Below are 23,027 nucleotides of genomic sequence, written 5' to 3'. Positions count from 1 at the left end.
ACGAAGGGGGAGATAGAGAAACAAATAGACACCCACAGCACTGCTTCACCTCTTATGAATCTTGTCCCCTGCAGGTGGGGAGTGGGGGCTTGAACTCAGGCCCTTGTACATTGTAATATATGTGCTCAACCAGGTCCACCACCACCTGGTCCCCATCTGTTTGTGTGTGTGTGTGTGTGTGTGTGTGTGTGTGTGTGTGTGTGTGTGTTTTAAGTTCATATAAAAAAGAAGTACAAAGTTTAAATTCCTTGGTTCTTTTTAAACTTTTTTTTTTTTTTAAACCAGAGCACTGTTCATTTTTGGCTTATGGTGGTGCTGGGAATTGAACCTGGGACCTCAGAGCCTCAGGCATGAAAGTTGTTTGCATAACCATTATGCTGTCTCCCCAGTCTAATTCCTTAGTTCTTATGGGATTTCACCACTCTGGGATTTCTTTTTGCATTCTGTAATTGACACAGAGAAAGGGAGAAACCACAGCATTAGGTTTTTATCTGGTTCTGTAGAACCCCCGTGTGGTGCAGGGGGTAGAGGGTAGGGAAAAAATTCTAAATGGTGTTACCTGAAGTGTAGCTCATGTCTCAGCTGCTGGTCCTTGAATGAATACTATTGGACCATAAGTAGCTAGAATATCAATCACAAAGCATACTATTTAGTTGTGTTCATAATTTTTTAAAAAAAAACACATTTATTTGTTTATTAATAAGAGAGGAGGGACCCAGAGCATCACTCTGGCATATGAGGTGTCAGAGACTGAACTCAGAACCTTACACTTGCATATCCTGTACTCTTGGCACTTTGTCTGTCACTAGATGGTAATATCTTTGAAGATGATTTTTCTTGTTGAAGGAAGTAGTGTGTTAAATTAAATTTATGTTGCCAAATTCATTTTTTCCTGGGCCAGCACTTTGATAAACACGGTTTAAAACATGCAATTATTTGAAAATATTGAATGATATGAAATGAATTTACCAAATAATGGTTAATTTGAAGGGGAAAAAAAAGATCAGCAGCAGTGTCTACATTTTAATACTCTGGAGACTGAGTGCTCGCCATAAGTGAATGTAGGATAAAAACAGCTACTGATTGGAGCAAAACCAGCAGAACTAGAAGCCAAGTAAATACTTTCAGGTGTTGACTGTAGCAGGTATAAGTACTTCTGCAGGATAGGATAGCTTTTTTTTTTTCCACTTTATCTTTCATAAAACTACACTTGAAATTCTATAGAGGGAAAAATACTGACAATAATTCTTGATCATGCTTGTCCTGTTAATGCTTTGCAGGAAACAATCTTAAGTGTCTTATGTAGCTATATCTCAATAATGATCTGTATTCACAAACCGATTTCTATTAAACACATTCACACTGACATTACTTAGAGTTATGAGACCCTTAGTTCTAGTTTAGGATTATTTCTTATTTTTACCTTGACATCTTGAATTACAGAAGCACCTTACATAGCACTTTTCAGCATACATTGAAACTATAAACTAGTTCACAATTTTCTAAATGCTTTCCACAAATCTTACTCTTTGACTAATTTAAAAATATAGATGCTATCAAACATTCAAAAATTGAGCAGAAGTTTAGCTTGTGGGAGTCGGGTGGTAGTGCAGCGGGTTAAGCGCACGTGGTACAAAGCACAAGGACTGGCTTAAGGATTCCGGTTCGAGCCCCCGGCTCCCCACCTGCAGGGGAGTCACTTCACAAGTGGTGAAGCAGGTCTGCAGGTGTCTGTCTTTCTCTCCCTCTCTGTCTTCCCCTCCTCTCTCCATTTTTCTCTGTCCTATCCAACAACAACAACATCAATAACAACAACAATAATAACTACAACAATAAAACAACAAGGGCAACAAAATGGAATAAATAAATAATAATAATAATATTTTTAAAAAGAAGTTTTGCTTGTAAATAACTGAAATTTATTTCCTGAAAAAATTACCTAAACATTTCCCTGGACAACTTTATATTTTATCCAAAATTATTTCCATATATATTTGGTGCAGAAAGTTTGAGCAGTGAAGACTTTCCTATGTAACTGCTAATCATAAACATTTTTTTTCATCTGTAAGGAAGTTTACTTTGAGTTTTCAAGCAGATGTTTCTAAAACACTCTAGAATCTGTTCACATGAAGTGAATGTCACTGTATTTCTTGAGAATATCTGTTTATATATATACTCATCGCTACATTAGATAGTGTCTCCAGCAAATCTTTCATTACATCTCATTGTAGAGTCATATAATTATATTTTGTTTGCTCTGTAAATTAGTACATATTTTATGTAGACTTTCCTTGAATAGAATGCATATAAAACTCTTGACAATCAAAATTTTATCAGCAAAGGTTAGTATAAAGTACTTTGTACATAATGAACTTTCCGGAAAAAAAATTGTTTTTGTTTTTGTTTTGACTAGAGTACTGCTCAACTCTAGGTTGAAGTGGTGGTGGGGACTGAACCTGGGACATAAAAGTCTCAGACAAGAACTTATTTTTCATGACTGTTTTTCATGCTGTCTCCCCTGCCCCAAAATATTTATTGAATTGATGGTTGACTGAGGAAAGAATGATAGTAAAAATAGCTCATCTAAGGTTTGATTTAAATAAATCTACAGAAATGGAGTTCTGTGGCTTCATTTGAACTTCAAATATTCTTTCAAGCTGTAGACATTGAAGAGCTTGCTTCTTTTTGAGATTGCTTTGAGTTCTGTAGCTTTTTATTGTCTTACCAAATTGAATTCTGGGTATAACTTTTCCAGATTTTTTTAACTTGGGTTTAATTCTTAGAAACAAATGGAGCTGGGGTGGAAACAGAATGCTGATTCTGGAGAGAAAATTCAGCTTATTCCTTTATAGATGGAGTAGATTTTACTTCTGTTACAGCCAGGCTGTTGTTCACTCAGTGAAACTTGCCAGAACCCATAGTTCATACTTAGAGTCAGATCCTTTGTTTGACATCAGTTTGTGGCTTTATGGTTTGGAGCTTTTCCTGTAATGGTCTTCCCAGGCAGAGATCAGAATCTTAAACTTGGTAAGATTCTAGCTAGCTGACTCAAGCAAGAGAAAACACCCACTTTTAAAGCCCAGGACTATTGAGGAGAATATAACTTGTGAAAAAGATTGGCTTTCACAGATGGCCACTGAAAGAACTGAACTGCTCTCTGAGCTGTTTCTTGTGGCCATTATCATAGTCATTTAGGAGTGGCATTTTAGTCAATTCAGCAGCATCCAAGTGCTATGTGACTACAGAGGCACTGGGAAGGTATCACAAATGGCCCATCATCATTATTCTCAAGACACCACCGAAGAAGTGGCATGCCTAGGAAATACTTCACTAAATCAGTGGTATTTCAGTTGAGCCACTAGAAAAGTCCTTACTAAGTTGGCCACACACGTGTCTTCTCTTATCCCACACAGTAGTTTCAAATCAATTTGAATTGCACACATAAACACTAGATGCCCCCCCCCCCCAGAATGGAAGGCTGCTGGGCCTTAATGTCCATATGCCAAAGTAAAAATGATTGACTAGAATTGAATAGAATTTATAGTCCTCGTTTGTGTCACTGTGTAGTATTCTTTGTCTCACTAGTCATTCACAACTTAGGTGCATTTAAAAGATTTTCCCTCCAATGGGTCCAGAATTTGGTTCATTATAAAAAAGGAGTGATGAAACTACCAAGTATATGAACTATCAATACACTTGAAATTCTTGAATTTGATGCACAGTACTCAAATGTCCTTGACTGCTGATACTACCTTTCCCATAGCAGTCAGCTATTGAAATACTTTTACCCTTATTACAAGATCTAGTTGCAATGTCAATTATATTTTTGCATGATTATTGAAAATATTGGTTAATTTTTTTATACACACACTATTCTTCCTTTTAAGTAGTATTTTCACTAGAGAAATAGTAGTAGTGTTGAGATGCTAGAAAACATGAAATCAACTTTCTTTTAAGTCTTCATTCTAGTGATAGATGTCAGATTTCTGCTACCCTGAAGGAGTCATGACATAATTAAACAATCCTAGAACATATAGGTTCATCTATGGTAGAAGATTTGGCTTAGCTCTCATGGCATCTCTTTTTGTGTCAAAAAAAAATTAGCCATTGTATGGAATAATTTAAAAGCAGTATAAAGCTGTTTTTAGATTATCTAGTTAACCAATGTTCTCAAATTAACAATGAAGGAACAGAGTGATGGTGGGTTTGTAGTGACCAATTTTGCATTTTAGATGGGATTCTATACTGATGACATAAGTTTTTTTTTTTTTTTTGTCAAACTCAAATCCCAACCCATGATAACATGATATAAATCAGAGTATCTTAGCAGTTGAAAGGGCACTCTGAAATCATATAACCTCAAGGATGGTTCCCAGACTGGCAGCATCAGCATTTCAGAAACTCCCCAACCCAGTGTTGGACCTACAGAATCAGACCTGCATGGAAACCAGGTCTCAGATGATCCTTGTGGCACTGATTGAGAAGCAATGACCTACTCCAAATTCTCACCTAGTGAAGGAACACAGGTTACATTCTAGATCCAGAATACTTCTCATCCACATTCTCTCTGAGAATTATACATGTGCATTGATCTTATTTTACAGTACAGCCTGTGAGCTCCATTCCACCTTACAACACAGAGGTAACAGAAACCACCATTGTGATTACGTGGACACCTGCTCCAAGAATCGGCTTTAAGGTAAGTTGTAGGCCATTCGTATCCCTGGAATTACAGCCCCAAGGTGCCCTCATGTTTCGGAATGTGATAGAAATAGGATGTTCAGGAGGAGTCAGGAGACCTGGCTTTTGTTGTGTGCCTCTTTTCATACCTTCTGACATTACCGGAATATAATAGTTCTCCTGTCCTAACAAATACATCTTTCTCACTAAATTCCTGGGGGCATTTTCAGAAAGCAAGAAGTCTCTGAAAGAATAATTTAACCTGCTTAAGTCCTGGAAGGATAAGCGGGCCAGTGGTAACACTTCAAAACATGTAAAGCATCAGTGTGGAACTATAACTGTTGTTATCTTATTTTCTCTAGCCTTTTCCCCCAGGGAACTATATTCTAAAATATATAGGAAAATTGCATTTGATATGTTGTTCTAAATGGGTGTCAACACGTTCATGAAAGTCAATTTAGGGAGAAGGAGTAAGCTCAGATTCGCTTAAAAATTACATTTTCATCAAATTGATTTCATCTTAACTTCTTTAAAGCCCCAAGGGCGAATCTCTTAAAAGAAGTTAAGATTAAAGTCTTGCCTATAGATATATGGATTCATGATCTTTAAAGTAATAATATAAGGGGAATGATGAATGCAAATGAACATATTTAAAAGAATTCTTTCCCTTGGCATTTAGTGTGTGAAGTGAGAAATACTCGGTATGTTGGTCCAGGAGGCAGTGCAGTGGATAAAGTGTTAGACTCTCAAGCATGAGGTTTGGAGTTCAATCCCTGGCAGTACATGTACCAGAGTGATATCTACTTATTTTTCTCTTTCTCTCTCTCTCTCTCTCTCTCTCCCTCTCTCTCTCTTTTTCTCTCTCTCTCTGCCTATCATTCTTCACATATAAGTAAATAAAATCTTTAAAAAAAATACCTGGTATGGTCAGAAATCAAGACTAAATCCTCATGTTTTTTTTTTTTTTTAAATCCACCAAAGTTCACTTCATTTTTGAGGTATGCAAATGACCTTTACAAAGTTTTTATTTTTAATATATTTTAGTTATTTGTTATTAGATAAAGACATAGATAAATTGAGAGGGAGTAGGGAGATAGAAAAGGAGAGAGAGACAGACACCTGCAGTCCTGCTTCACCACTTGTGAAGCTTTCCCCCTACAGGTGGGGGCTGGGGGCTTGAAGCTGAGTCCTTGTGCACTATAATGTGTGCACTTAGCCAGGTGTGCTACCACCTGGCCCCTTTAATTTTTTTTTTAAGATTATTTATTTATTTAAAAAGAATGAACCAGACATTACTCTAGTTCATGTACTGCCAGGGACTGAACTCAGGACCTCATGCTTGAGAGTCTAATGCTTTATCCACTGTGCCACCTCCTGGACCATGCAGATGGCCTTATTGATGGCTATGTTATTGAAATTTAGAAGAACACTTTTTAGAGATCAGCCGTATACCTTTTAAATTTCTTTTAATAGTCTCTTTTTGACCTTCAAAAATCTTTTTTAAATTCTTTTTTATATTTATTTATTTATTTTCCCTTTTGTTGCCCTTGTTTTTTATTGTTGTTGTAGTTATTGTTGTATTAATGTCATCGTTGTTAGGACAGAGAGAAACAGAGAGGAAGGGAAGACAGAGAGGAGAAAAAGACACCTGCAGACCTGCTTCACCACCTCTGAAGCGACCACTCCCCTGTAGGTGGGGAGCCAGGGCTCGAACTGGGATCCTTACACCAGTCCTTGCACTTTGTGCCACGTGTGCTTAACCCACTGCACTACCACCTGACTTCCTGACCTTCAAAAATCTTATAACCTACAGAGGATGTCTCTAGACTTGGGACCCATTTGATAGCACATTATCTAATTTTGAAATAAAGTCTTAAATGGATTTAAAACTATAGGCACATTCTATTTTGTTGAATCTGTGAACGTATTTCTCAGAAGGCATGTTTTGTTGCAATACTAAGTGTTATAGCTGATAACTTGAACTGACAATTAAAATTTTAATTGAATGTTAATAGTTCATTAGAGAGCTAGGTGGTTTTTTACAGCAAAAAGGAAAGCAAAATTGAGGGAGGTAATGTAGCATAATGGCTATGCTATTTATCAAGCAAAACAATATGAAATGGCATTTCTTAGGAACTGTCCAGTACAAGTCACCTTAATACTGTTTTGGAAGAGATATTTTCCCAACTCTCCCGCCCAAGGCAGTTAATTTCCAGCCAATGTTCCTAATCAATGATCCCAAGTCATCTCCTAGTGAAAGTACTTAGCTCAGTTCCTAAGTTCACATTTGTTCTTCCTTTTTTATTAAATATTTTTATTTATTTATCATTGGATAGATAAAGAAATTGAGAGGGGAGGGGAGGTAAGGAAGGGAAAAGAGAGACACCTGCAGCCCTGCTTCACCACTTAATGAAGCTTCCCCCGTGCAGGTGGGGACCAGGGGCTTGAACCTGGGCCTTGCACACTGTAATTTGAGCACTTAACCAGGTGCGTCACCACCTGGCCCCCTAAATTCACATTCTCTGAGCATAAAACTACAACTGTTCAGCTGCAATTTAGCTCTGGAAATATTTGACCTTGGTATTTATTTTGCTTTTTTAATTCCAGCTGGGTGTGCGACCAAGTGAGGGGGGAGAAGCACCACGAGAAGTGACTTCAGAATCGGGAAGCATTGTTGTGTCTGGTCTGACTCCAGGCGTGGAATATACTTACACAGTCTCCGTCCTGAGAGATGGGAAAGAGAGAGACACACCGATTGTAAAGAAAGTTGTGACACGTAAGAAGACTTTATGGTCTCTATGTTGCTAAGGCTGTTCCACTCTTGGAAATAGCTAAAATTGTTATCACTTTTTACTTGAGAAAATGGCACAAGGGAAAAAGGCATCTCTACTTATAGTACTGTTTCTAAAGTTGGGACAGAAAATGCATTCATGTATTCAGGGTCATCAGAATATTTGATGTGAGGCTGGATGTTAGTTGAGCACACATTATAATGTGCAAGGACCTGGGTTCAAGTCCTCAGTCCCCACCTGCAGAGGGAAAGCTTTTCAAATAGTGAAGCATTGTTACAGATGTCTTTTTGTCTCTCTCCTTCTCTCTCACTCCATTCCCTCTCTATTTCTGGATGTCTCTATTATTAAAAAAAATTTTAAAGAATATTGACAAACTCACAAGAAATTTAATAATATTGAAAAGTATTAATGCTACAGAAAGATTCTCAGAGAATTACTGTTCACCATGGTTTGTTTTATAGTACAACTTAAGTAATTTTACTGATTAAAAAAAAAAAAAGATTGGGGCCAGGGTAGATTGCATAATGGATATGTAAAGACATTCTCATGCCTGAGGCTCCAAAGTTCCAGGTTCTATCCCCTGTACCACCATAAGCCAGAGCAGAGCAGTGCTCCCGTAAAAAAAAAAAAAAAGCAAAGAAAAGATTGGGGGGGGGGGGCTAGGTGGTAGGTGATGGCACACCTGATTGACCACACACATTGTCCATTGTCATGTACAAGGACCCAGGTTTAACACTGTAGTCCCCACCTGCAGGAGACTTCACTACTGGTGAAGCAGTGTTATAGGTCTCTCTCTTTCTCCTTTTTTTTGCCTCCAGGGTTATTGCTGGAGCTCAGTGCCTGCACTACGAATCCACTGCTTCTAGAGGCCATTTTCCCCACTTTGTTGTCCATGTTGTTATTGTTGCCATTGCTCTTGTTGTTGTTGTTGTTGGATAGGACAGAGGAAAATCAAGAGAAGAAGGAAAGACAGAGAGGGGGAGAGAGAGATAGACACCTGCAGACCTGCTTCACCGTTTGTGAAGTGACCCCCCCCCCCCGCAGGCGCAGGTGGGGAGCCGGGGGCTTGAACCCAGATACTTACTTACTCCAGTCCGTGCGTGCTTAACCCGCCTCGCTACCGCCACCTCTTTCTTCCTTTCTTCCTTTCCTTCTTTCCCAATTTCTCTCTGTCTCTATCCAAAAAATAAAAATGGAAAAAAAATTAGGTAATGAATAAGATCGGGGAGAAGAAGGGAAGAAAGAACATTCTACAGGCCAGCTGCTCTATTAATTTTAACATTTTTTAATTTGTTCTACCTCCTTAGCATTGTCTCCACCAACAAACTTGCAGCTGGAGGCCAACCCTGACACAGGAGTGCTTACTGTCTCCTGGGACCGGAGTACCACTCCAGGTAAGCCTAGGGTGTATCTGAAGGTAAATAAACACAGTACCCTCCCCCCAAGACAAAAATTTCAGAAACTGCTCTGAAACTCTGCATGCTTATTTCAATTATAAGAGAAAGAGAAATAATTTAGTATATGGGGGAGGGGGCTGGGAGTGAGGGCTGTTTTTCCAAGCCCATGTGAAAGTTTCTTTAAAAAATACGAAAATGTGTAATTCTGTTGTGTAATGCTGGGCATACTGGGGAAATTACTATTCAATGTTCTCATTACTGAGAAAATTCTATATTAAACAAAACAGAGGTTCCAACTGAAGCTGATTGCACCCATGATTAGGTTATTTCATGGAATTTCTCACTGTACTTTTGTAAGGCATTCTTACCTTTGCTTGGGCACCCAACTAAGATTTCTAACTCTGATCAGTAGGTGCTATCATACCCAACAAAAAAGGTCAAATATTTACTATCTCTCTGAATCTGAGTGATTTTGGTCAGATTTTTACTATCTGTGGAAACATCACGTTTCCTAACTATTCTATTTCTATATGAATTTGAATTTTTTTAAGTTTTGTTTTTTTTTTTAACCAGAGCTCAGCTCTGGCTTATGGGGGTGCAAGGGATTGAACCTGGGACCTTGTAGCCTCAGGCATGAGAGTGTTTGCATAACCATTATGCTATCTACCCCCTGCTCTGAATTTGAAACTTTAAGTTGGCACATTTCATGCTTGTTAATAGCTATGTTATTAATTTTTTATATTTATGACAATATTTTTCTTTATTGGAGGGATTAATGGTTTATAGTCAAAAGTAAAATTAATTTTTTAATATTTATTTTTATTTATTCCCTTTTGTTGCCCTTGTTGTTTTATTGTTGTAGTTATTATTGTTGTCATTGTTGTTGGATAGGACAGAGAGAAATGGAGAGGGGAGGGGGAAGACAGAGAGAGGGAGAGAAAGATAGACACCTGCAGACCTGTTTCACCGCTTGTGAAGCGACACCCCTGCAGGTGGGGAGCCAGGGCTTGAACCAGGATCCTTATGCGGGTCCTTGTGCTTAGCGCCACCTGCGCTTAACCCGCTGCGCTACAGCCCGACTCCCGTAAAATTAATTTTTAATCTTAACTTATGGCCTAGCCTTTCTGCCTGAATGGTCACTAGCAAATGAGATGAGTTAAACCATTATTTCCCATCCAGTTGGGTTTCCTTGTATATGCCACATTAGTTAGTGTTCCCTCTGTTCCTAGTGAATATTTCTTTTCCCTCTGTTATGTTTAACTTTAAAAATATTTCCTCATTTTACTTTTAGTCTGTCCTCGTGGACTTCCAGTGATCACTTAACTTGAATCTCTTCTCAGTCAGTCTTCTCACTACTCATTTTCTGTAATTCCAAAGTCTTCAGCAGAAAGACTTTATTGTTTCTCTAGAATAAGTATAGTTTTTAAAAAATTTTTCTTCCTATTCTTTTCTTACAAAACTTCACATTCAGACATTTTAAATTAGAAGTGCTTGTTTGGGGGGATATACCTAAGCAGGTAAAATGGAATGTTCCTCAGTTTTCCTGAGATGCTCTACTAAGGAAATGGAGGGCCAAGTTCTAGAATTATGGAATTTGGAGACAGAAAAGACTTCTGAAATAACTAATCTTTTCTAAGATTTTTCTCCTTCTCCTCCTCCTCCTCCTTCTTTTTTTATTTTTATCTTTTTTCCCATGTTTTGTTTTGTTTGTCTCCAGGGTTATTGCCTGCACTAGGAATCCACTGTTCCTGGAGGCTATTTTTTTTTCCCTTTTGTTGCCCTTGTGGTTTATTGTTGTTGTTACTATTATTGTTGTCATTGCTGTCATTGTTGTTGAATAGGACAGAGAGAAATTGAGGGGGAGAGAAAGATAGAAAACTGCAGACCTGCTTTACCACTTGTGAAGCGACCCCCCTGCAGGTGGGGAGCCGGGGGCTCAAACCAGGATGCTTAATCCAGTCCTCACGCTTTGCGCCATGTGTGCTTAACCCACTGCACTACTGCCTGGACCCCTTGTTTTTCTTCTTCTTATCATTATTTATTGGCTAGAGATAGAGAAATTGAGAGGGTAAAGGGGAGACAGAGAGAGAGAGAGAGACACCTGCAGTACTGCTTTGCTGCTTGTGAAACCTACACCCCTGCAGGTGATGACCAGAGGGCTTGCACACTGTAACATGTGCACGTAATAAGGTGTGCCACTGCCCAGCCACATTTCATATTTTCTTTAAATTAAAGATATTATTATACTTGGGGGTACCGCCTCAAAGTATTATTGTAACCTCTGAGTAATGGTAGAGTCCTCTAAATGTACCCTTTGTGGATCCATCATTGGAATCTAGTTTGATAAGCTCTGTTCAAGTAACTTCTTCTCTATTTTCTCTAGACATTACTGGTTATAGAATTACCACCACTCCTACAAATGACCAGCAGGGCTATACTTTGGAAGAAGTGGTCCATGCAGATCAGAGTTCCTGCACTTTTGAAAACCTGAGTCCTGGCTTGGAGTACAATGTCAGTGTTTACACTGTCAAGGATGACAAGGAAAGTGTCCCTATCTCTGATACCATCATCCCAGGTAATGGAAAAATAAGCTCATATCCTCAGAATGGCTGTTTCAATAAGAGTAGGGATTAATATCTTAATCTCAAGATGGATGAGTGGGCCAGATAGGTTTAGATTTGAATTCTGGCCTCCCAACCACACTCCCCAATCCATGAAGTTAAAGCCACTATTTGGACAAATGCTTGCTGTTGTTAACACTGCTTGACTGTCTGCTTCACTGGGATGCTGTTTGTTGTGATGGGTATGTAATGGAGTGGCAGCCATGGCATTAACTCTGTATTGTCTGCTCACATGGAAATATTACTAAAACGGTGTCAAGTGTCTGCACTGAGTACTGACAGGCTAAAAGTAATATGGTAAATGCATCCCATCAGTCCTTTTGTTCCTGATTTTACTCTCCATATCCATTTCCTGCAGTTGTCTGTACATAGTCTTTGTCTCTACATAAGAACACTGGTTGACACATACCGTTCTTCATGTCATAGCTAGCATCAAATCTTGCTTTTTTAGTTTTCACTGGAAAAAAGCAGAAGTAAATGCCACCTTTAGGGTGTTCCTCCTTATAACGTTGAAAAGGCCTATCTTGGGGTAGGTTCATGGTTTTTTTTTGTTTTTTTTTCCCAAATTGGGTTGTGACAGAATATAAGCATTGGATAGATTTCTTTCTCCATTGCATTATTATTTGGTAGAATGCTTTTGTTTGTTTCTTTGTTTCATTTTATTTTATTTTTACTAATGTGGATTAAAGAAAATATCATCAATTACCTTGGACACAGGCCTATCTTCAACCTGAATGTGTTCCCTCAGGGCTCATGTCATTTCATACCTTCATAACACCCTAACATTATGGCCATAATGTTATATGAGATTTTTTTTAATGAGGAAAAAAAATTTAAACTCATCAACAATTTTTTTATGTAATTTTTACTTTCCTACTAAAAATGGATGTTTAAAAAACATTGTTACAGTTACTACAGATGTGAATGTCCAGGGTTTGGGAATGGTTTTGGCATCCTAAATAAGAAAGTACTTCTAAGGAACCTGAGAGGTTCAAATTTTAATTTCTAGAGATATTTTCAAAATGGAAGAAAATCCCTAAAAGAATATTGTAACCTGTTTTATTCTCCTAGGGAAGTAAATAATTCATGATGTTTAGGAAGTTTTTTTTTTTTTTTGATAATTTGGAACAGATTGCATATTACCATCATTGCTTTAACATTTCATCAATTTTACTACTAGTAACCTGATGTACACTGCTTTATTTTTTCCCTCTTCTTTGCCTCTACTTTCTTTTTGCCCTCCCCTACCCCTTCCTGCTTTATAACTCAATAGAGGTGCCCCAACTCACTGACCTAAGCTCTGTTGATATAACCGATTCAAGCATCGGCCTGAGGTGGACCCCGCTAAACTTGTCCACCATTATTGGGTACCGCATCACAGTAGTTGCGGCAGGAGAAGGGATCCCCATTTTTGAAGATTTTGTGGACTCCTCAATAGGATACTACACAGTTACAGGGCTGGAGCCGGGCATTGACTATGACATCAGCGTTATCGCTCTCATTAATGGCGGAGAGAGCGCCCCTACTACACTGACACAACAAACGGGTGAATTTTGAAAACTTCTGTGTTTGAGACATGGATGGTGTTGCATGCTGCCACCAGTCACTGTGGTTAAATATGGATGTTTCAAGGGAAAAACTGCAAGTTGCTTGAGATGATGACACAGGGTAGGGGAGGTAAAGAATTGAATGCATATGCTAACCTGTTTGAGTGAGAAGACATAATAAAAAAGTAGTCATAAATACATCTTCATTTAAACCACAGATATGTCTAAGGCTAGAGAAATAATCACATCTAGTCTATGAAATGTAAAATGGCAAAGGTCAATTGACTTTGAAGACGTGGACGTTTATTTGAAGTATCTCACATGAATGCCAACGTGCACAGTGGGCATTGGTTACTAATAAGGAATATAATCCTAAAATGTACCTCCGTGCTCTCCCTTCTGCTCTTTGATAAGCACTACCACGTTTCTTTGTAGCTGATTATAACCCCACTGAAATATAAGAGCAGAAAGGGGATCGCTTTGAGGTAGGGAAAAAAAAGAAAGTTTGGAACATTCTAGATTCCATTGTCATGGTCAGATCAGGAAACTCCTCTTTAACCACAGTCTGAGGAGGAGCATGCAACATTATGAAGGTTCTCTGCCCTGCATGGTAAGAAACATGCTGAGAATCAATATGCATGAACCCTCTTCACTTGTCAATAGATTTCACTGAACGGAGTTGTAGTTATGCCGGTAGCTATAGTTAATCTCACATGAAGGTGAAATGCAGGACCCTCTTGTCTTTTTTGTCTGTGTGCATGCATTTCTTTGGAGATTACTGCTATGTTTCTCTTTGCTGTGTGGCAACTTAAGCCTCTTCAGCCGGGGAATAAAGTATAAAATAACCATCAGTGGTTTTAATAATGTATTTACAATCATTGTATTTGAAAGTAGATTGAATTATCCTGTAAAACTACTTGATGGCAGAAAGGTTAAAGGAGCCTAACAGTACTATATGTAGTATTTTATTTTTAATAGTAGTGCACTTAGAGTTAGACTATTTGCATGATTATGACTTGTTTGTTCCCTTTATGCATGAAATACTGGTTTCACCTTGCCAGCTGTTTTCAGTAGTTTTCACATACCATGACATTAACTTTATCTTCCTCCATATTTAATCCCAGCTGTTCCCCCTCCCACTGACCTACGATTCACCAATATTGGTCCAGACACAATGCGTGTCACCTGGGCTCCACCTCCATCCATTGAACTGACCAATCTCGTAGTGAGATATTCACCTGTGAAAAATGAGAAGGATGTTGCAGAACTGTCCATTTCTCCATCAGACAACGCTGTGGTCTTGACAAGTAAGCAGCAAAATGTACTGTTCAATAATGCTAAGTAGGGCATATGGAAGGAATTCTGAGTTCTCAGGTAAGACAGGTAAGTTCAGGACAGTGACAACGGAACAACAAACTAAACCTCGATGTTACCATGCAGCTCTTTAAATTTTGAAAGATACCAGGCTTATTGCCCTGTATTAAATTTGGTATCTACTTTTAAAAATCACAGTGGAAAACAACAGTCGTGAAGTTAGAAGACTACAAAGTGCCTCCTAATCAGCACATAAAAATAAATGAGTGACAAGAGAAATTATATGACTAAATCTAAATGTTTAGAGAGAGGGTGGAAAAATAAAGATTGAAAATAGTGTCACCATATCTGTTTATTTCTCATTAGGGAAAAAAAAAACAGCAGGTATTCTAGTTAGCACTTGAAAACTTAGAAAGAGTGACTGATTACTCAGAACAGATAAGGATGCTGTTTTGAAAAATAACAATAATAATAAAAAAAAAAAGCTAGAAGTTTAATTTGTACTTCAAAAAGACTGGTTGCAGTATTTTTCTGAAGCTTGAGGAGTTAGAAAACAACTGACATTAAAATAAGCAATGACAATTTATGGAAATTGTTTCTTTCTGTTTCCTCCTCCTTTGAAATAGACATCTTTTATTAAAGGAAATAAGAGCACACTGCTGTGTTTCACATCAATGTTGTTTTTCATTTTCACTAGGATAGTAAATTCAAAAATAAGAACTGCAAAAGTTTCTACATTCAGAGAAAATAGCTCATATTGGGGCATATTACCAAATGATGGTCTAAAAGCACCGTCTATCTTTCAAACACACGTTAGACAATGAAAGGCAACTCAGAATGACCTTACTTTTGTTTTCTCATTTCCTGGCTGAGGTTGTGAATATTCCTGTGTCTGCATAGCCATGGGGGATATTGTTTCTGTTCTGGAGATCTCCGGAATCATAACCTAACACACAAGCCCCTGCTTCAGGACCCCTGTCTGGCCCACCTTAACCACAGACCTGCACGCAGGTGTACGTTGGCGTTGGATTCGGGATTATTTAGGAATGGACATCAAAAGTAAACATAGAGTTGTAGGGGAATGGGGTCAAGATACCCGTGTTCTAAGACCTTACTCCAGATCCTATGCTGAGATAGCCATAACCCCTCAGAGATGCCATTGTTGTCCTGTTTAATCGATGAAAGAACTGGGGGCTCTACTGGTTAGGTGAATTTGACCCTGGCCCAACAGGAAGGAAGAGAGTGAAGTCCAATTATCCAAACTTTAGTCCTAATCTAAACCTTGCAGGAGCCTCTACAAAAAGACTGAAGGGGAAATGATGTGGCGGGAAATGGGATCTAGGAAGACTTCAAAGGTTAGGAACACTGTTCTACACTTTTATTTGATATGTCAAATGAGAGAAGAAACCTAGGAATGAATATATAGATATTTTCAATGCTCTGTTCTTAGCTTGACATTGTAGAACTGATTATTTGATTAAAATTTTTTTATCATCTTATTTATTGGATAGAGACAGCCAGAAACTGAGAGGGGATGAGGGTGATAGGGAGAGAGATACCTGAAACACTGCTTCACCACTTGCATAACTTTCTCTCAAAGAAGATGGTTTCTCCAGACCTGAGTTTTCTTTCTCATTTGTAAAGTGGGAACAATTGTGAGCTAAACTTTTAGAGGTAATTAATCTATTCATTACCTACCTTGAATACAGTAATGGCTTCTCAAGTGTATGGACCTGTCCAGTTGTACAATTTCAATATTTGTATCTGTTGTATGGAATCTAGCTGCTTAAAAAGATAGCTAACGGGAGTCGGGCTGTAGCGCAGCGGGTTAAGCGCAGGTGGCACAAAGCACAAGGACCGGCATAAGGATCCCGGTTTGAGCCCCGGCTCCCCACCTGCAGGGGAGTCGCTTCACAGGCGGTGAAGCAGGTCTGCAGGTGTCTATCTCTCCCCCTCTCTGTCTTCCCCTCCTCTCTCCATTTCTCTCTGTCCTATCCAACAACGACAACAACAATAATAACTACAACAATAAAAAAACAACAAGGGCAACAAAAGGGAATAAATAAATAAATAAATAATCAATTTAAAAAAAAAGGTAGCTAACTACCTAGCAGGGTTGGAAGACTAAGTGATAATCTGTCACTATTGTGATGTGTCTTCAACAGACACACTACTAAGTGAATGAGAGAAATATCACTGTGCTGCAGACTCAACCTCTTTAAAGAGGGGGCTGAGATTCACAGAGGTGGGATGGAGGGCAATGCTTATAGGCTCTACAGGGCAAAGTGACTCTTCTTTGTCACCTAGCAAGAGTCCATCTCTAAGTAGTAATTGTCTCTTAGGAGTGAGTAAATTATAGAGCTGCATGCTTGAATACTCTTTTTTAAAGTACTTTTTAATATTTATTTATTATTTATTCCCTTTTATTGCCCTTGTTGTTTTATTGTTGTAGTTATGATTGATGTCATTGTTGTTGGATAGGACAGAGAGAAATGGAGAGAGGAAGGGAAGACAGAGAGGGGGAGAGAAAGATAGACAGCTGCAGACCTGCTTCACCACCTGTGAAGTGACTCCCCTGCAGGTGAGGAGCCAGGGGCTCGAACCGGGATCCTTATGCTGGTCCTTGCGCTTGGTGCCACCTGCGCTTAACCTGCTACGCTATCGCCCCACTCCCCCTGAATATTCTATCAGTTGAGGTAGTAGCTTTTGTTTCATGTTTTGTCAAGTTATACATGGAGTGGACAAGTCAGGGAGAGAGATTCAACCACCAACATGAAGTTGGAGTCAGAGAATTATTTAGAAATTGACTCAAAGAATACATATAAAGATCTAGAAAAATGTGGTCAAAATACCTCACCCATTCCTCTTCCACTACCCTAATCTAGGGATGTGTTCATAAAATATGTAGCCACACAGAGAGACTCACTGTAGCTGAACATTTAGTTTAAATCTCAGTAGTTCTATAACTAGTCAGTTCATATTTCTGAGGCACTGCATGCTTCGCAGAGATAAAGATTGGCATGACTGTCAGGTCATAGGTCACACAGAGGTTACTGGGAAATGTAGTTTTTAGGTTGCAATTCTCAAAGCCAAGTCACCCACCCGGCAAAAGCCAGATAACTATTAATCTTATGCCACAGCATTTTCCTCTTGGAATGGTAATGAGAATCTTTGAATATGGGCAATGTTCTCTTCCTCTATAACTGTCAAACCCAATTTTGAAATATGTCCCACTTGCCTCCGTAGATCTTCTGCCTGGCACAGAATATTTAGTCAATGTCTCCAGTGTTTATGAACAACATGAAAGCATACCTCTTAGAGGAAGACAGAAAACAGGTGAGTCATGTTGGCAATATGCTTTTCAAGTTGCTCTCACCTACCAATTTTAAACAAAATATGGCCCTACTTCTACATCTATATCTCTGTCTCTTATAGTGATAGTGCTTATAGCCTTATTGTTTGTTTTAAATATTTTTAAGATACCAAGGCCAGGTAGTGGTGTACTTAGTATAGCAAACATATCACAAATGCAAGGACCCTGGTTTAAGACCCTCATCCCGACCTGTACGGGGGTGGAGGGGCTTCACAAGCAGTAGAACAGAGCTTTAGGAGGTCTTTCTTTCTGTCTGTCTTCTGTATCTCTGTCTCTCACCTTCTATTAAAAAAGAAAAATGGAAAAGAAAAAACAGTAAAACTATTGGCCGCCAGGAAGAATAGAACCACGGAGGCACCAAGCCCCAGAGAAAATTCTGGTGTTCAAAGAAAATGAAGACTCCTTAGTGGAAGGTGGGGGATGGTATCTTGGGGGGCGGCTTGGGGACCCAGTGCCCTATTGTGGGAGGGGATAACAGTTGGGTGGAGAGTGAGGTGTGTTGACACTTATCTTGGGTAGATGAAACCACTTTATTCTCCTATTTCCCTGTTTATCTGGTCATTAATTTTTTTTCTCTCTACTCCAGAGAGAATTAATGTTAATACAGAAATGTTGTCTATACTTTTGGGAAAAAGAAAGAAAAAGGATCTCTATTAATTGGTAATGTGGACTTTTCTTCTCACTGGTGCTTCTGTCTAAAGGCTAAACCAACAATGTCATTTTCATCTAAGTCAACAAGTTAATCTTCTTACCACTTGACGGACATTTACTTACCATAAGAATATGTAGAATTGTAGCCCTGCGTAAATATGGGTGTTTACTAATTTTCATGCAGGTTTTCAGCTGGAGTTGGTTCAGCACTGGAGCGCAGAACTCACATGTCTAAGGTCCCTAGTTAGATACTCTCTACCTCATATGCCAGAATAATGTTCTGACTCTTTCTTTCACTCTCTCTCTCTCCTCCTCCTCTTCTCTCATCAGTAAGTGAAATTTTTTAAGTTCAAATTTAATTGATCTACAACTATGTTAGTTATTACATATATATATATATATATATATATGTATGTATGTATATATGTCTCCAAGAGTGAATTGGGATGTCTTGATTTGGCATGCATATATTACTGAATAGAGCAAACAAAACTTGTAACAATAAAAAATTTCCTTGAAATTCCAGATAGGTTAAATGTACTTAACTGAATTTAAGATGAACTCCACATTCTTAGGGTTTTTTTTACCCAAAATATGCTCAGGTCTGGATTCATGAGGAGTTAAGCTGCATTATAATTTATCCAGGACAATATCTCATTTTCATTTTCAAATGCTTTATGTTTGTCATATCAGTCCCCTCCTGAGTATCACAAGCTTTTTTGAGAGCTGAATATTTCACTTGAGAATGGACAGATCTTGCCTTTGAGAGATATACTTTACAGAAGAGAAACATCAAATGTTTGAACACTGAACATTTGAAAATGATTCCCAAATACCCTAGCATTTCCCTTCAGATGTAATGCAGAAACCCACTGCAATGAAACTAAATCACTTGGAATATTGAGGTAAAGAAAAAAAAATAGAGTGCTTGAGTTGATCATTTCAAATGGAGTCAACTTAGGATTTTTGAAACTTGATGTGGCTTAAAACTGTGCGTTGTGACCTGAGGTTTATAATGGCTTGTGTTAGTGAGAAAGGATAGGATTGTTGGATGTATGCAAGTTGCCCCTAGACTTTACCTGAATCTGTGGTGTGTTTTCTGTCTCTTTCTTTTCCCCTCCCCTGCATTGGAAAAACAGGCCTGGATGCCCCCACCGGCATTGACTTTTCTGATATCACTGCCAACTCTTTCACTGTCCACTGGATTCCTCCTCGAGCCCCGATCACTGGTATAAAAATTCGCCATCATCCTGAGCATGCTGTTGGAAGACCCCGAGAAGACCGAGTGCCCCCCACTCGGAATTCCATCACCCTCACCAACCTCAATCCAGGCACAGAATATGTGGTCACCATCACTGGTCTTAATGGCAAAGAAGAAAGTCCCCTTTTGGTTGGCCAACAAGCAACAGGTAATTTTTTTCTGGTCTTCCAGGAAACTTTGAGGATAATTCCTATGTAGGTGGTGTCTTCTATTTTTAAAGAGCAGAGTAGATGTTATTAGGGATATATGCATACACATACACACATACGTATCAAGGTCAGAGACAGAGCTCATAAGATGGGGCATGCACTTTGCCATGCCCATCTCCCACGTTTAAGTTCTGGTATCATGTGGGAGATACCATAGCAACAGAGGAAGCTTGATGCTGCAATGTCTCTTCTTTATCCGAATGAAAAAGTTGACCCAACAATGGTGACATAATACAAGTACAAGGCTCTGGTTCTACAAAATAAAAATAGGTCAATTTAAATTGTAGAAATTCAAGTTAAATTATTAAAAATAACCCCTGACAGTTTAAAGAAGAGGGCTTATTTATGCCAAGAAAATTTATCACTTGATTTTGAATTTAGAACTACTGTCTTACATGATTTAATTTTTTTAAATTTCTTTATTGAGGAATTAATGTTTTACATTCGACAGTAAATACAATAGTTTGTACATTTCCCAGTTTTCCATATAACAATACAACCCCAACTAGGTCCTCTGTCACGATTTAAATTGTATCCTTCACCTCTTACCTTGAATTGTTCATGATTTGTACTTTGTCAGATTTTATGTACTTACCATTTTATGTACTTTATGTGCTTATGTATGCACAATTTATGTACAAATTTTATTCACACTGCTGTATATACTTATTGCTTTATGTACTCAGAAGTAGTTGTGCTGTCATGAAATCATGAAAGAAATTATCTGTAAAGAGGACTAAGAGTGGGATATCATGTGAAAGTCACAGAGGTGGACACTGTCCTGTTTGTTTTCTAGTTTCTGATGTCCCAAGAGAACTGGAAGTTGTTGCCGCAAACCCCACCAGCCTCATGATCAGCTGGGAGCCCCCTGCTGTCACTGTGAGATACTACAGGATCACCTATGGAGAAACAGGTGTGGTGGGAAAAAACTATTGATGGCTCATGCTTGAATAGAGTTAGATTCAATTGTAAGTGGAAAGTAGACCAATAATCAAAGAAACGTAGGCAAGTCCATTTTATGGAGCCTTGCTGTTATCCAAGAATACATAGAACGGGACCCTGGGACATAGCATAGTGGCTTATTCAATAGACTCTCTTACTTGGGGGCCTAAAGGCCTCACGTTTGATCTCCAGAACCATGATAAACCAGAGCTGAACAGAGCTCTGGTTAAAATGACATATATGATTAGCCAATGGCAAATTCAAAGTAAAGCGTTCTCTAATACTACAGAGGAAATTTTGTCTACTACAGAATTTATTTTGTATATTCAGAAGAGCTAAGGAAAGAAGATTAGAGATTCACAAGTATATTAATAGTGAAAGATAAGTGATTTATAGTTTCATCTTTTTACTTTCCTATATTTTCTTAACTTTATTCAACATGAATTTAGTTCATTAAAGTTTTGAAAAAGGAGATGCAATATTGGGATAAGGGCTTACCTTCCTCCTCCTAATGTTATCTACAGCTTAGTGGCATTTTAAAGCTGGAATGTTATAATAGCATTCATGGCAAATTTCTCCAAGTTTCTATGCACTTACCAAAGTTTTCTGTATGCATAATAAATCAGTCCTATGAACAGCCTTCTTTTGAAGGAACTAAGCAAAGGTGTGGCATACATTGCTCTCAAAGCATAAATTCAATTACTCAGCAGTCCCCAAGTAGCTCAGCCTTGAGTATTCTGAATAAGACCCTTTTCAAACAGGAGGACACAGCCCCGTCCAGGAGTTCACTGTACCTGGAAGCAAGTCTACCGCTACCATCAGTGACCTTAAACCCGGTGTGGACTACACCATCACTGTGTATGCTGTCACCGGCCGTGGGGACAGCCCTGCGAGCAGCAAGCCGATTTCCATCAATTACCGAACAGGTACAGATTTTGCAGCTGTGGTGGCACATGTGTAATGACTCAGCTTTCGTGCTGTTCTCCCAGAGTATGTTCCACAATTGTGGAATTGATTTTCTTTTTATTAACACTGAGCAACACCTGCAGCTAGCAGAGACTGGAACCAGATATACAAGGAAATAACTCTTAAGGCCAGGATGTGTGTGTGTGTGTGTGTGTGTGTGTGTGTGTGTGTGTGTGTGTGTGTGTGTGTGTGTGTAGTTGTTCTATTCTGTATACCTACAACAGAGACAGACATAAAGTGTGTTCTGTAAGTATTTGTTAGTAAATGATTGAATGAATAAACTGACAAGAGGACAAACACTTATCTAGGGTATAGCTTCTTTGTGAAAGAAGCAGTGATCTTGAACATAGGAAATAACACCTAGATACCTGTCTTATCTTCCAAACACTGTCTCTGTATTCCTATAAAAGAGATACTTATAGGGCCGGGTGGTGGCACACCTGGTTGCGCGCACATATTACAGTGCACAAGGACCCGGGTTCAAGCCCTCGTCTCCACCTGCAGGGGGAATGCTTCACAGGTGGTGAAGCAGGGCTGCAGGTGTCTCCGTGTCTCCCCCTTCCTCTCAATTTCTGGCTATCTCTATCAAATAAATAAAGATAAAAAATAAAAAAAGAAAGAAAGAAAGAGAAACTTATGAGAGGCTAATAGTGGTAAGAAATCATTCAATATATAGTAGGACTAGAGATAAGGATATATCCAGTCTTGTTTCTAAGGGCTGGGGTTTCATTGATTTCTCCTTATTTTTATTTTCAGAAATTGACAAACCATCTCAGATGCAAGTGACTGATGTTCAGGATAACAGCATCAGTGTCAGATGGCTGCCTTCAAGTTCCCCTGTTACCGGTTACAAAGTAACCACTGTACCCAAAAATGGCCCTGGACCAACTAAAACTAAAATTGCAGGTCCAGGTAAGAAAAGCCAGAAAGCCACATACTTCAGGAGAAATAGTTACACTACACAGTATGCTTTTTATTTCTCTCTACACTTTTGTTTATTTCTTTTATGAGAGAGAAAGAGACCAGAGCACTATTCAAGCATGAGCAGTAGTAGGGATGGAATTCCGAGCCTCACATAGGCAGTTTCTGTGCTCTGCCTGCTGAGTCGTACAGTATGTTTTTAAAGAAAATAAATGGCTGTAAATACAGACATTTCATATGTTCTAATTTTGTCCTTCATAAATTCAAACGTTACTGCTACCATCTCCTTTAACAGTAGAATTCTTTTTTTTTTTTTTGGATAGATGCATTTTAAAAAATTTTTTTCTTTCCAT

The 23,027-nt window shown here is 38.6% G+C and overlaps 1 protein-coding gene across 6 annotated transcripts in view; it reads left to right on the top strand.

The window, feature by feature from the left end:
• The window catches only part of LOC103117820 (fibronectin), a 68,672-nt gene that overhangs the window by 20,313 nt on the left and 25,332 nt on the right, over positions 1-23,027 (top strand). For 4 of the 6 annotated variants that reach the window (XM_060184146.1, XM_060184142.1, XM_060184144.1 and 1 more), the window contains exons 11-21: positions 4,605-4,699; positions 7,288-7,456; positions 8,780-8,866; positions 11,253-11,444; positions 12,764-13,036; positions 14,162-14,344; positions 17,598-17,687; positions 19,515-19,784; positions 20,642-20,758; positions 21,549-21,713; positions 22,510-22,665. In XM_060184146.1, coding sequence (XP_060040129.1) covers positions 4,605-4,699; positions 7,288-7,456; positions 8,780-8,866; positions 11,253-11,444; positions 12,764-13,036; positions 14,162-14,344; positions 17,598-17,687; positions 19,515-19,784; positions 20,642-20,758; positions 21,549-21,713; positions 22,510-22,665 — 1,797 coding nt within the window. The remainder of the gene's footprint in view (positions 1-4,604; positions 4,700-7,287; positions 7,457-8,779; positions 8,867-11,252; positions 11,445-12,763; positions 13,037-14,161; positions 14,345-17,597; positions 17,688-19,514; positions 19,785-20,641; positions 20,759-21,548; positions 21,714-22,509; positions 22,666-23,027) is intronic. The other 2 variants (XM_060184145.1, XM_060184143.1) reach the window with 1 other exon arrangement.

This window comes from Erinaceus europaeus, unplaced genomic scaffold (genome assembly GCF_950295315.1).
Source record: "Erinaceus europaeus unplaced genomic scaffold, mEriEur2.1 scaffold_466, whole genome shotgun sequence".
NCBI classification, from domain to species: domain Eukaryota; kingdom Metazoa; phylum Chordata; class Mammalia; order Eulipotyphla; family Erinaceidae; genus Erinaceus; species Erinaceus europaeus.
The sequence above is the reverse complement of the archived record's forward strand: the minus strand, read 5'-3'. Positions and strand labels throughout refer to the sequence as shown.